At 41.1% G+C, this 13,404-nt stretch overlaps 1 protein-coding gene across 1 annotated transcript in view; it reads right to left on the bottom strand.

The window, feature by feature from the left end:
* FRMPD2 (FERM and PDZ domain containing 2) overlaps nt 1–8,894 on the bottom strand; it is a gene marked incomplete at its 3' end in the record, with an annotated part of 98,401 nt that extends 89,507 nt beyond the window's left edge. Inside the window, exon 1 of the mRNA XM_079900255.1 lies at nt 8,737–8,894. Within this exon, the coding sequence (XP_079756381.1) occupies nt 8,737–8,761 (25 nt within the window). The 5' untranslated portion in view covers nt 8,762–8,894. The remainder of the gene's footprint in view (nt 1–8,736) is intronic.
* Nucleotides 8,895–13,404: the final 4,510 nt, after the last annotated feature.

Raw genomic sequence — 13,404 nt, 5'->3', positions numbered from 1 at the left:
CGACTTTAAAAAAAACTACCTGGCAGTATCCACAAAACCTAAGCATGTGCGTACTCCATGACCCCAAATTTCTACTCTTCATATATACATGTCCACAAAAGGCAAGTAGTGAATGGACACAGCAACACTATTCATAGTATCACCAAACTGGAAACTACTCAAATGCCTATAAACAGTAGGACAGATAAATAAATTTAAAATACTCTACAGCAATGAGACAGAACAAACTACAACTAAATGCATCTGATAAATAGAATAGTGAGAAAAATAAGCCATGCACAAGAGTATATTCTGTTTGATTCAATCTATATAGATTAAAAAAAAAAAAGAGGTAAAACTAACCTTTCCTGTTAGAAGTCAGGATAGAGGTTACCCTTAGTCAAGGCAGAGTGGTGGAGAGGGTACAAGTAAGGCTTCTGTCATGCTGGTAATATTCTGTTTATTGATCTGGGTGCTGGTTATGCAGGTGTGTTCAGTTTGTGAAAATTCATCAAGATGTGCACTTACGATTTGTGTACTTTATGTATCTTTAATGTCAATAACAAGCTTTTTTAAAAAGCTGAGTTCATCATATTAGAGGGAAAAAGAAAATCCTGCTAGAGTTGTTTAAAAGAAGCCATCTAAAACAGAATAACAGAAAAATTGAAAAGACAGAATTAAGGATAGGAGTGATATGGAAGCACTAACCAAAAGAAAGCTAGCATAGCAATATTAATAAAAGATAAAAGTTAAATTTTTGTCAAAATAATGACCAAGAAAATCCTCAAAAAAAAAAAAAAATACCAATCATGAACTTAAATGCACCAAAAATACAACCATAAAGTCTATAAAGAAAAAACTGACATAGTTACAAGGAGAAATTTACAAACTGACAATCATAGGAAGAGATGATAACATATTTTCTTAGAAATTAATTATTCAGATAAAATAATAAGGATACTGAAGTTGAACAATAACATTAACATATTTCTTTTAATAAATCTATGATCAACAAACATGTATAAAAATTACATGATTGGTAAATAGGGGAAATAAAGTCAATATAATATGGAAATAACGTTGGTAAACACTTAATTAGTCTTCTTCCTAGAACAGAGATGTTTTGCACCAGGTAGTAACAAATGAACACCAAGTAACAGAGCTGAATTCAGCAAGCCAATAGGCTACGGAACACATTTCCCCATTCATTTCCTGTACTTCATCCTCACTCAGTGTGTTCTTTTACTCTGCTTTGGAAGTATTCTGTCTTGAAATTTTCTCTGATCTTTGTGCATCATTAGCTAAATGTTGGATTCCAAATATTCAGCATGCAAAGTGGTTTGAAAGTGCCACAGAACCATGCTGTCACATAATTTATTCTGGCAAGTGTAAGAGAAGACAAGTTTTAACAATGAAAGAAAAGCATGAAATTCTAAAGCATTTTTTAAAAATGGAAGAACATGGGACATCCCTTGAGCTACTGAATCAAGGGCATCAACACTGTTGCACAAATTAGAGACAGTGTAAAAATAAAAGAAAGTTATCTAGATGGAACAATTGATTGCTAGTTCCAAAAAATCTAAATGAAGATGAGAAGTAAGAATAATAAAGGCAATGGAAAGACCAAAGATCAAACACAGAAGTCATCAGGGGAAAACTTCTCCACAATTAAAGAAAAATCCTTGGCAACATATAAAGACCTTTTTATTAAAGCTAAAATATTTCAAGTCTGTTACCCTTTAACATTCACAATGGCTGGTTTAGTGGCTTCAAGACCTGGTATGTCTTCCACAATGTTAGGCTCTCTGGTGAAGCTGAAAGTGCAAATGAGGAAGCTGCAAAGACTTTTTACCCGGTGTTAAAACAAAAAATAGTCATATTATAAAACCCCTATGAATAAAATAGTGTGGCAGTCGCATATGAACAGACTAACGAAATAGAATATAAAATAGAAATAGATCACATTGAATAAAAAATTTAGTAATTTAAATCAGTGAGGAAAAAGCATTGACCAATGAATGATATTGGGACGATAGTTGTTCGCTTGGCAAAAATAAATTCAAATTCCTACTGCACACAAAATTTAGGATTAATTAAAGTACTAAATAGTATGTATCTATATAGGAGAGACAGAGAGAGAAAGGAGGGGAGGAAAGGGAGAGGGAGAGAGAGATTTAGGATATAATAATGTTTATTTTATTTATAAATGAAATGGTGAAAGCCTTCTTAAGCAAGACAAAAAAATTCAAAATCCATGAAAGACAAGTGGTATATTAGACTACATTAAAAAAAAAAAAAAGTTTGGTATGGCATTTACATGAATTAAGTCTTAAAATATGCAACAGGCAGACTTCCAGTTTCCGCTCCAGTCTGTGAAGAGTTTGGAAGTCATCACTCCCATTCTCACAATTAGAAAAAAAGTAAGTGGCTGGAGTCAGTACCAGGAAGGAAAACAGACGGTAACTGACAAGCTGCAGAGGCTGAGGGTAGACTCGCTTAACAGTTACAAATTTTGCAGGGCCCAGTCTTAGAGGGACCCCACACTTTCATGAGTTTTATCTCCAGGAGTCCCAGCAGGTTTTTGTGGCAAATGTGAGAAAATCCCCTCATGCTTTCCAGCAGGGGAAGAAAAAATATAACCATTTTGAAATAAGCCAAGAGCATTCTGATCTCCCCATTAAGGGAAACTACTTTACCAGAGTCTAACCAAGATAAGGGAAGGGAAGGGAAATACCCAAATCCAGTGCCTCTAGCCTTCCTGTCTCACCACAAGAGAGAAGGAAGCTAAGAAGAATGTGTGAAGGTCACAGCCCAAGGGAACAACAGACTTACTAAGAGACTGAGACCTAATCATAGGATTATAGAACACAACTTCTTCCCCACACCTCTCCACCACATCAGCAGGACTCCTGTATAATAACAGAGGATGACAGTGAAAAGAACTGCAAGGATTCTATTTAAGAAGGAGTTTTTAGAGACATCCAAAGACAACAGGGGAGACAAAAGCAAAGATACTAGAAGAAGTTGAAGCCTCAGACACCTACAGCTACAGTAAATAGTAAACACAGTGTGAATCTTGGCCAGATAAACACAAGTGCTCACACGAATGGCTTATGTATCTCAATTATTACCCAATACATCATGTCTGGGTTTCAACAAAAAATTACAAGTATGTATAAAAGCAAGGAAAAAACACAGTCTGAAGAAATAAAGCAAGTGACAGAGCCAGGCTCAGATATGACAGAGATCTTGAAATTATCATACCAGGAATTTAAGAGGACATTACATAATAATAAAGGAGTTAATACTCCAAGAAGACATAACAATCCTTAATGTGTACGTGCATCACAACACAGCATTCAGAATAATGTTAGAATGACCAAAATCCGGAACACTGACAGCACCAAATGCTGACAAAGATGTGGAGCAACAGCAATTCTTATTCATTGCTGGTGGGAATGCAAAATGGTGCAGCTACATTGGAAGATAGTTTGGCAACTTCCTGCAAAACTAAACATACTCTTACTATACGACCCAGCAATTGTAGTCCTTGGTATTTACCCAAAGGAGCTGAAAACTTATGTTCATACAAAAACCTGCACACAAATGTTTATGATAGCTTTATTTCTAATTGCTAAAACCTGAAAGCAACCAAGATGTCCTTCAGTAGGTGAGTGGATAAATAAACTGTGGTATTTCCAGACACTGGAATATTATTCAGGGCTAAGTAGAAATGAGCTATCAAACCATTAAAAGACGTGGAGGAAACTTAAATGCATATTACTAAGTGGAAAAAAACAATCTGGAAAGGTTACATACAGTATGATTCCAACTATATGACATTCTGGAAAAGGCAAAACTACGGAGACAGTAAAAAGATGAGTGGTTGCCAAGGGTTAGCTAGGAGAGTGGGATGAATAGGTGGACCACAGAGGATGTTCAGGGCAGTGAAACTATTCTGTATGATACTGTAATGGTGGATACATGTCATTTTACATCTCTTCAAACCTATGGAATGTATAACACCAAGTGACTCCTAATGTAAACTATGGGCTTTGGGTGATGATGTGTCGATGAAGGTTGATCAGTTGTAATAAATATACCACTGTGGTGGGAAATGTTGATAGTGGGGAAGCCTATACATAAGTCAGGTCAGGGAGCATATGGGAAACCTCTGCACCTTCTGCTCAGGTTTATGTGAGCCTAAAACTAGAAAATAAAGCCTATTTTTAAGAAACTTTAGTGGGCAAAAGACAGGAAGAGACATTTTACTGAAGCAGTTATACACAGGGTGAATAAGCACATGAAAAAATGTTCAACATCACTAGCCACAAGAGGAAAGAAAATTAAGACTCTAAGGAGATATCACTACCCACCTATTAGAAGAGAAAAAAAAGTGATCATACCAAATGGTAGTGAAGTTGCAGAGAAAAAAACTGTTAACAACCAAAATGTCCTTCATCTGGTAAATGGTTAAACAAATTGTAGTATAGCTATACCGTGGAATACTGCTCAGCAATGAAAAGCAAATTGTTGATACCTGCAACAACTTGAATGGATCTCAAGGGCATTATGCTGAGTGCTCTAAAAGGAAAGTCTATTAAAATAAAATAAAATAAAGTAAAATAAAATAAAATAGTAAAATTAAATTAAATTTAAAATATATGAAATAAAATAAATATTGAAACTTAAAGTTCCTGGAGTAGGCATTAACAAGCCAGGTTTCTGGTCCTAGTTCTCCAGACATTCACTTTGGTCTGTAAAATGGAACGAGGCTTTACATCTCAGCTCAACCATTTCTCCCTGGCAACCAAAGACAAAGAGTACATTCCTTTTGCTGGTTGCATCACCCCGTGGGAGAGGGAAAATGTGAAACAGAGGTAAGTGTGTTGGGGGCTATGATCTGTGAATACCAGCTGGTGAGGTCTGCTGCATCCAGAGCGGTCCAGGAGCCAGATAAGCCTGGCAAGGCCCCTCTTTACAGAGGCCTTAATCTCCTCTCATCTTGCAGCCACAGCTAGGAGATCAACCTCTGGTAGAGGGGACTCAGGCAGGGCAGGGACTCTGGTGGGCTCCCGATCTCGCGCAAGTTGAGAGGTGGCTCACCCTGTCACAAACCCCACAAAATGTTCCACCGGGGGTGAAGCTATATCCTTCAGCTGCATTTATCCATCGAGAACATATCATTAAACATAACTACTGGAAAAGAAATGGTCCTTAACTATCTCTACCAGGCTTAACTGTTCCAAGAGATCTTGCTTTAGACCAAAAAAGAAACATCTGAGAACAGCGGAGGGTTGAAGAAGTGACGGTTTTTCCTCACAAGACATTCCAAGTGGTTTCAGGGAGAGAACTACAGTCTCAAGCTCCTTGCCTGGGTTTCAGTCACCAGTTTCCCTTTCTAGGCTCTTGAGTTCAGGAGCTGTTTCCCACTGTGACATCTATAAAGTGCAATACAGTGAGCTGGGAAAAGGGATGAAGGTCAAGCTGAAAGTGACTATTTCTGTCGAGAGAGAAAGAGAGAGAGAGAGAGAGAAATCTGTGGTTCCCAATACCAATAGATAAGCAGAAGTGAGATTAAGAAAAATCATTAAAGAAACTGCAGCTCATTATTAAAGCATACAGAACACTGTCCATCCCTACAGGTAATCAAGGAGACTCAAATGGAAACAGTCAGGAGGCCCATTTTTCATCCATCAAGTTGGCTTCAGTGCTGAGCACACGCAGTGCTTGTGAGGTTGCAATGAAACTGTTCCGCCCAGAGACCTGACCTGAGACTGCTGATTTATGAAGCAATCTGGCAATACCTATCAGGAGCCAGGGGATGTCCATCTCTCCTGGCAAGTTATTCCTCTTCTGGGAATTTACACTAAGAATATAATTGACATGTATATACTCAAAGAGATTGGCCATAGCGTTATGTGTAACAATGAATATACCGAAATACCTAATGCCAGTGGGCCTCAGGGTTCTTCCTGCCCTGGCCTCTCTCCTCAAATCGCTCTACATACTTTAAAGTTACCAACTGTCAACTCACCACTTCCAGTCGTGCCTCCAGTTCAGACTTCTCTCCTGAGATCCTTTTCGGTGCTCCCTGCTGCCTACTAGACAATCCCACTCGGATGCTCAAGACTGAAATCATCTTCCCCCCAATGCCTCTTCCTCCAGCTCCGTATCCAAACAAATGGCATGACCACCTACCCAGCTACTCAAGCCAAACCTTCAGGCATCACTCTTCTCTCTTGTCCCTCAACTCCCCATCCTCTTAATCGTTACCTCCAAAACCTCTCTCAGATGCATCCATTTCTCCCCAGCTCCACTGCACAGGCTGGCCTAAGCTACCGGCATCTCCCACCTAAATGACAACTATATTCTCCCAAATGGTTTCCGCTTACCACTGCCCCAATCTATTCTCCATTCTGTGGAGACCTCTTCCTAAAACACAAATCTGGGCTTCCCTGGTGGCGCAGTGGTTGAGAGTCCGCCTGCCGATGCAGGGGATACGGGTTCATGCCCCGGTCCGGGAAGATCCCACATGCCTCGGAGCGGCTGGGCCCGTGAGCCATGGCCGCTGAGCCTGCGCGCGTCCGGAGCCTGTGCTCTGCAACGGGAGGGGCCGCAACAGTGAGAGGCCCGCGTACAGCAAAAAAAAAAAAAAAAAAAAAAAAAGCTGTGGGTGGAAGGGACCTGCAAAAGGGGATGAAGGGGGTGGGGCAGGGGCAATGACCAGGGCCAGAGACTAGGGGGATTGAGAGGGGGAGAAATTGTCAACAGGGCTGTTTTCATTCACGCTCCCATACATGCTGTGTGCCCTGCCTACACTTCTCTGGCCCACCAAGAGCACTTCCTTAGTTCAGCAGGTCCTTCTGAACCAGCCCTCTCCTTCCTCCATAACCTCAAGACTTATGAAAATGATAAAGAAAATGTTAACAATGCAGATTAAAGCTAAAAGTGTGTCATGTCTGCAGTTATTACATTGTAAATAGAACAAAATTTGAGGAAATGTTCTTCCAGAATTAAAACTATTGTCCAATTCAGCACAAAAATCACTCATATCATTGACAAATGAGTGGAGTTAACATATTCACCTTCATTGCTTAACCTTCTTCTTCCTTGGCAACGTAAACAAAAATATCAGTCAGAGTTGGAACTATACTCATTGGTCAATTGCAAACATAGGCTGACTAAGGATACAAGAGTTCAGCAAAAATCAATGAATACATTCCATGTGGATGAGTTGGCTATACAGACTTGGCAATAAAGAGTATTGTATACTTTATTGCTTGTAAATTGTGCAATACACATTCTTCACATCGATAATGTTTATAACAAACTTACGTATATATCTATGCATGTTTGGTTTTTTTCACAGTGTTCGCAGCACTTGCTTGGAGGTTCTGAACATCCCCACTATCGTTTCCTTAAATTAGGCCATCCATCATTATTCCAGGCTCACTCTCTCAAATCCCATATCCATATTACTACCAGAATCATCTTTCTGATATTTAAATGCAATCATGACATCCCCCTCATTAAAATTATCAGTGGCTCTGCAGGAACTTCTGAACAAAAGACAAGCTATAGAAGGCCTTCCTTGATCTGCTCTGTTCACCTCTGCAACCTCCTCTCTTGTCAGATGCCCAACACTCGCACTTCACTCAAGTTATTCCAAACTGCCAGCTGTTCCTAGAATGTGTTTTACTTATTCATGCCACTGGGCCTTTGCACGTGCTTTACTTTGCCTAGGATGCCTTTCCCCAACTCCTCCCCTCCCATCACCCACTAGTTCCCCCGTAGCATTCGAACAGTGCTCAGACAGCACCTCTTCCAAGAGCCTGCGCCACTCCAGCTCTTGCTACCACCACAAGCTGCTGTGCAGGTTCACCTCGCTGTCTCCCCCACTCACCTGGAAGATCCTGTGAGCAGAGAAAGGTGTCCGCAACACCTAGAACCTGGCCTGGCACACAGGAGACACCTAGTAAGTGCTTCTTGAATTGATAAACTAATTGATTAGTTTCAGCTAATAGCCAATAGCAAATCACAGGATTTAGCCAGCAGATATTCATCTCTGAATTCAAGTACTGCTTTAAAAAAAAAAAGGCTGTTTAAAGTGTCGAAAAAACTCAACTGAGTTTTTTCTTTCCTTTAAGCATACATATAAAACTAGATGAATCATTGACATTTTTTTCTTTGTTTCATTGTTTTCTGAAAGTCAGCTAGACATGGCTTGAGACCCTTTATCTTAAACCACTGACTTCCTGTAAGGAATAACCAAAACACTCATTCCTGAAAGATAGTGACAGCTCTCACTTATTGGGCTACTCTTATGCTCCAAGCATGTGCTAAGTGCCTTTCGTATGTCACCTCATGTATCTTCAACATCGCTGCAATGTGTGTACTATTATCTCATTTAACAGGTGAGGAAACTGAGTCTCAGGAAAAGTATAGCATTTGTATGAGTTTAAACACATGTTGAATAGCAAAGCAGTGATTCAAACAAGGGTTGGTCTGACTCTAAACTCCAAGTTCTCTCTGTTGAGCCCATTCTTTACTCATTAAAAACAAATGCACTGTCTGAATCAGTCCCTACCAGTAGCCTGGAATGCATAATACTCCACACAACACTGCAAAGAGCCTTTAACACAAGACTTAGCCCAGCTGAGTTATCCTTATTCCCAGTACCCAGATCCAGTGAATGGGTTTGCCCTTCCCTTGATCCAGTTTGATAGCAGAAAAGTGAAGGATGCCAAGGAGTACCTGCGTCCTGTGTCAAAGGCTGCATCCAAAAAGTCTCCGTGACCTGGTCTAGGCCTTCATCATGGACCACTTTCCAACAGGAGCGGGGATCTCGTCTCTCGGCTGAGCTGCCTCTGTTGCCTGTACTGCTGCCTTTGTTTACTGTTTGTTACTAAGCGCTTGGCGGCCCAGCACGTGAGTCAACAAGGGCCCTTCTCTTTCCTGCGGCTTGCTCTCATGCCCTGAGCCCTGTGCAGCCTCTGGCCTGTTAGCAGGCAGAGCCACCCCAGCAGCCTGAGTCCTCAAAGCCAGTGATCCGAGAGAGCCTGTAAGAGCTCAACTGGATTAGGTGCCACTGAAGGCAATGGGATTGCAGCTCAGCTGGGGCTTTGACAACGATGTCACTTTATCTCCTGGTGCAATCAAAAGAAAGAGCCCTGCAAGGAACTAGGGGGCTGGCCAAGAGCTGAGCCTTAGTTTCATTAACTCCACCCTTTCTCCATGACCTTTGGACCTGCACGAAAGGACAGAGAAATGTGCAAGAACATAATGAGAAATAATGGCCTGGAGCTGCCAGTGGGAAGGCAAGAGGAATGTGATTGTAATCATCGCTTATGTGCACATAATAATAATGATAATAATAACAGTGGGACAGGAGGAAACTCTTGGAGGTGATGGATATGTTTATGGCATAGATTGTGGTGATAGTTGCACGGCTGTATAATGATCTCCCTACTCTTCCAGTTGTACACATTAAATATATACTGCTCTTTGTATGTCAATCAGCCCTCAATAAAATGTTCTTTTTGTTTTTTTTTTAAAGGAGCACTGTGGTTGGAGAAAAGGGAAAAGGAATTCTCACACTCTCTGGTACTTACGTTCAAAAAGGAGCCAGCATAGGGCTTCCCTGGTGGCGCAGTGGTTGAGAGTCCGCCTGCCGATGCAGGGGACACGGGTTCGTGCCCCGGTCCGGGAAGATCCCACGTGCCGCGGAGCGGCTGGGCCCGTGAGCCATGGCCGTTGAGCCTGCACATCCAGAGCCTGTACTCCGCAACGGGAGAGGCCCCAACAGTGAGAGGCGCACATACCACAAAAAAAAAAAAGGAGCCAGCAGAGAGAGGGAAATGCAAGAATTAGCGTGATCATAGCTCTGTAAAGGTAGGGGTAAAAGACTTGATCTTCGGAGCCCTTTAAATCAAAGGCAGTTTCAAAACGGAGAGACTTTTTAAAAAGAGAAAGAATGCATTTTACTTCATATATTAACCAAAAAATAAAATAATTTGTTGAAACCCAGGGCTTGGTGAGGACATGGCTGGTGAGCAGCCCCATATGCCAGAAGTGGGAATGTAGGTTAGTGCAACCTCTCAGCAGGGCATCTGGCGATATTCATTAAAACTGTAAATGTACATGTCATTTGCAAACCCAGCTGAGAGGAATTGATCCCATGAGCATTTTTGCAAAAGTTCACTCAAGCAAATAAAACAGTGCAATCTATTTTGTAATAGTGAAAAACTAAAAGCCACCAAAGTGTCTATCAATAGCGGACAGATAAATAAACTGTAGTTCACACACAGTGGAAAACCAACTACACAGCAATGCAAAGGAGGCAGGTAGGTCTGTGTGTGCTGGCATTCAACACTTGCCAAGAAGATCTTTTAAAAAGCAAAGTGTGGAATAGGCCTGTATGATTCCTCTTAGTGTAAATATATGCATAATATGTATAAACATAAAATATATATTATTTATATTATATATAGTATTATATACCTTTTATTAGACATATTATATATTATATAGAATATGTAGAATATATAATCTACATATTATATATTTTATTATACATATACTCTTTATCTAGAAGGAATCACTAGGAACTTTAACAGTGGTTGCTTTGGGGAGAGTTTTTGAGTTATTATTATTTAGTAATTAATTATGACTTATTCAGGGAAATTGTTGTCCATTTCTGTTTTTTTCCCCTTGTACCCCTTTTTGTTTTATTGCTTTTAAAAAAAACTAATAAACATTATATAATGTTTTACAAAATTTATCCTTTTCCTGCTTAAGGCTACTTGCATTCCACACTAGCTAGTAAAGCATGTTACTATATTTGCAACCATCTTGTGTTGCTTCTCCCAAATTTGTCAAGTCATCAGATTTAAACTGGAACTTGATGAAATGTAAATTTCCCAATACCGCCCCAGGGGGGAGAGCCAGGGGCATCTGCATTTTAGCTAGTCCCAGGTCATTTTTATTTAGTAATTTATTCAGGTCAACCGCGTACATCTGAAGAAACCGAAGCCCAGAAGGAGAAGGTGAACTGCTCTGATCATGAGGCTGGTTCACAGTAGAGCAGAGAGCAGCACAAAATCACGGATGCCCAGGCACGGGCTAGTCTGCTTAAAGTCACCACCGCATTCACCTTTTTTGTTACCAATGTAAGCACTCAGCAGTAATCCCCTCCTACAATTATCTCTATTAAGATTTCATTCATTCACATTAAAGCAAGGAAAAATCCTAATTCAGTATTGACATTTTTGAATTGGCATATCTTTAAACATTCAATTGTTTTACTTTCAAGAACCATGCTAAACCATATTTACCTACAGTTCTTGAAAGCAGGGTGTAAAATCAAGTAGAATTCAACACTAAAACCGATTCCCAGTTATACCTCTTATGCTTTATTGCAAGGCTATGTCCAATGTTTAAATTGTCATAAATTGCAAATTAACTAAATTTAAAATAATAAAGTTGTATTATTCTAAACAGAATCCAGGACCCCTCATACTGCTGAGAACATAATAATGGCACAGCCATCCCGGAAAAGAGTTCGGCACTTTCTTAAAAAAACTAAACATATCTTTGCCAGTAACTGAACCCCTGGGCATTTATCCTAGAGAAATTAAAACTTCTGTCCACACAGAAACTTGTACATGATTATTTGTTGAGTTTATTTACAACAGTCAGAAACTGTTAACAACCAAAATGTTCTACGGTATGTGAATGGTTCAACGAACTGTTGTCCATAGCATCCTCCCCAGCAGTAAAAATGAATGAACCATTGGGACAAGCAACACGCAAATGGATCTCAAGGGCATTATGCTGAGTGGGAAAAGCCAATTGCAAATAGTCACATATAGTATGATTCTATATATACAGCATTCTTGAAATGACAAAATTATAGAGATGGAAATCAGATTAGAGGTTGCTAGAGGTTAGGGATGGGGACAAGTGATTATAAACGGATAGCATGGGGGAGATATTTGGAGTGATGGAATAGTTCTGCATCTTGCCGGAGGTGGTGATTATGCAAAGGATGTGCAGCTCTGCCCATCCCCAAACCCCTAGCCGGAATCTACCTCCTGTAGCCTTGACTCACCTGGCTGCCTCCATAGGGTTCAGGAGGCATCTTCCTTGCTCCTCTAACCACTTGTCTTACCTCCTCCCTCCAAATCCTGAGCCTCTTTGAGACACACGATGAGATGCCCAGCTACCCTTCTGCTATCACCTAGTCACTCCTCAGAAGCCCCCCACTCAGGCAAGAAGACCCACTCCACCCTCCTCTGAAGGCACCTCTCCCCAGTGAGTGAGAAGTCCATGGACCAAGCGTTCATACTGACCAGCCTCTGTGTCCCTCTTCTGGGCTTTGTTCCAGGTGCCCTGGCCTTCAGGCTGGGACCCCAACTTCCACCCACCTGGAACATTTTCCCTGGAGTATTAAGTAGGAAAGAAAACAATATATGTTGCCTGAGCCATTGCATCTTGTCACATCATCTCCATTCGTATAGCCCATCACTAAAATCAGTCACCTGCATGTACGTGGGAGGGAGAGCTACAACACAGCACAGTGGTTAAGAGTAAGATTGTTGAGCCAAGACCACCTGGGTTCAAATCCTGGCTCTACCACATACTGGCTTTGCTACCTTAGGCAAGTTCCTGACCCTCTCTGTGCTGTGTCTCCTCATGTGTAAAATGGAGATAATAGTACCTACTCATAGGTCTGTTTGAGAGTGAAGCAAGTTAAAACGAGAAAAGGGCCTATAAAAATTAGACCAGTGTCTGGCACGGTAAGCACCATGTGTCTGCTGCTGTTGCTTACACCATGTCCCCCCCAACCCCCACCGCCTCTCTCATACTTATCTGGGAAGCCCCCATTCTGGGTAAAATTCAGTTTTCCACCTGCTGTACCCCTATGTCCATGCAGCTGAACCAGCTTGAAGAATTGCACAAACCCGTGCTAACTGGTCTTAGTCAACACTCATGGCCACACATCTCAAGTGGCTCTCACATTTCTTGATAATCTCACTGTTTCCTTAGTTGAGTTGCCCTCAACTCTCCCAGGATACAGGCAAGCCTTTTCATCTCTCCCTATGCTCAGCTGATAACCTCAAGCTCTACTGAGAAAGGAGACTCTGCCCAACGAGACCCCCTTCATGGTCCCAACATCAAATCTACCCACCTCTCTGCTCTCCTCAATCTGTTTCCTCACCTCTCCTCTCCTCAACCTTCTCCAATCAGGCTTTTCCCCCAAGAGCCCTGAAAAGGCGATTTTTCAGACTGCCAAGCCCAAGGTCAGGTCTCAGCACTCATTTTACTTGATCTGAAACAGTACTGGGTCAGCCCCACTTCCTTAAAATGATTTATTCCCTTGGATTCCAGAATGAATTCCTCTGACTTTCTTCACACTTTGCT

This window comes from Stenella coeruleoalba, assembly GCF_951394435.1.
Source record: "Stenella coeruleoalba genome assembly, chromosome: 16".
NCBI classification, from domain to species: domain Eukaryota; kingdom Metazoa; phylum Chordata; class Mammalia; order Artiodactyla; family Delphinidae; genus Stenella; species Stenella coeruleoalba.
Note: the sequence above shows the minus strand (reverse complement) of the source record. Positions and strands in the feature narration are given on the sequence as shown.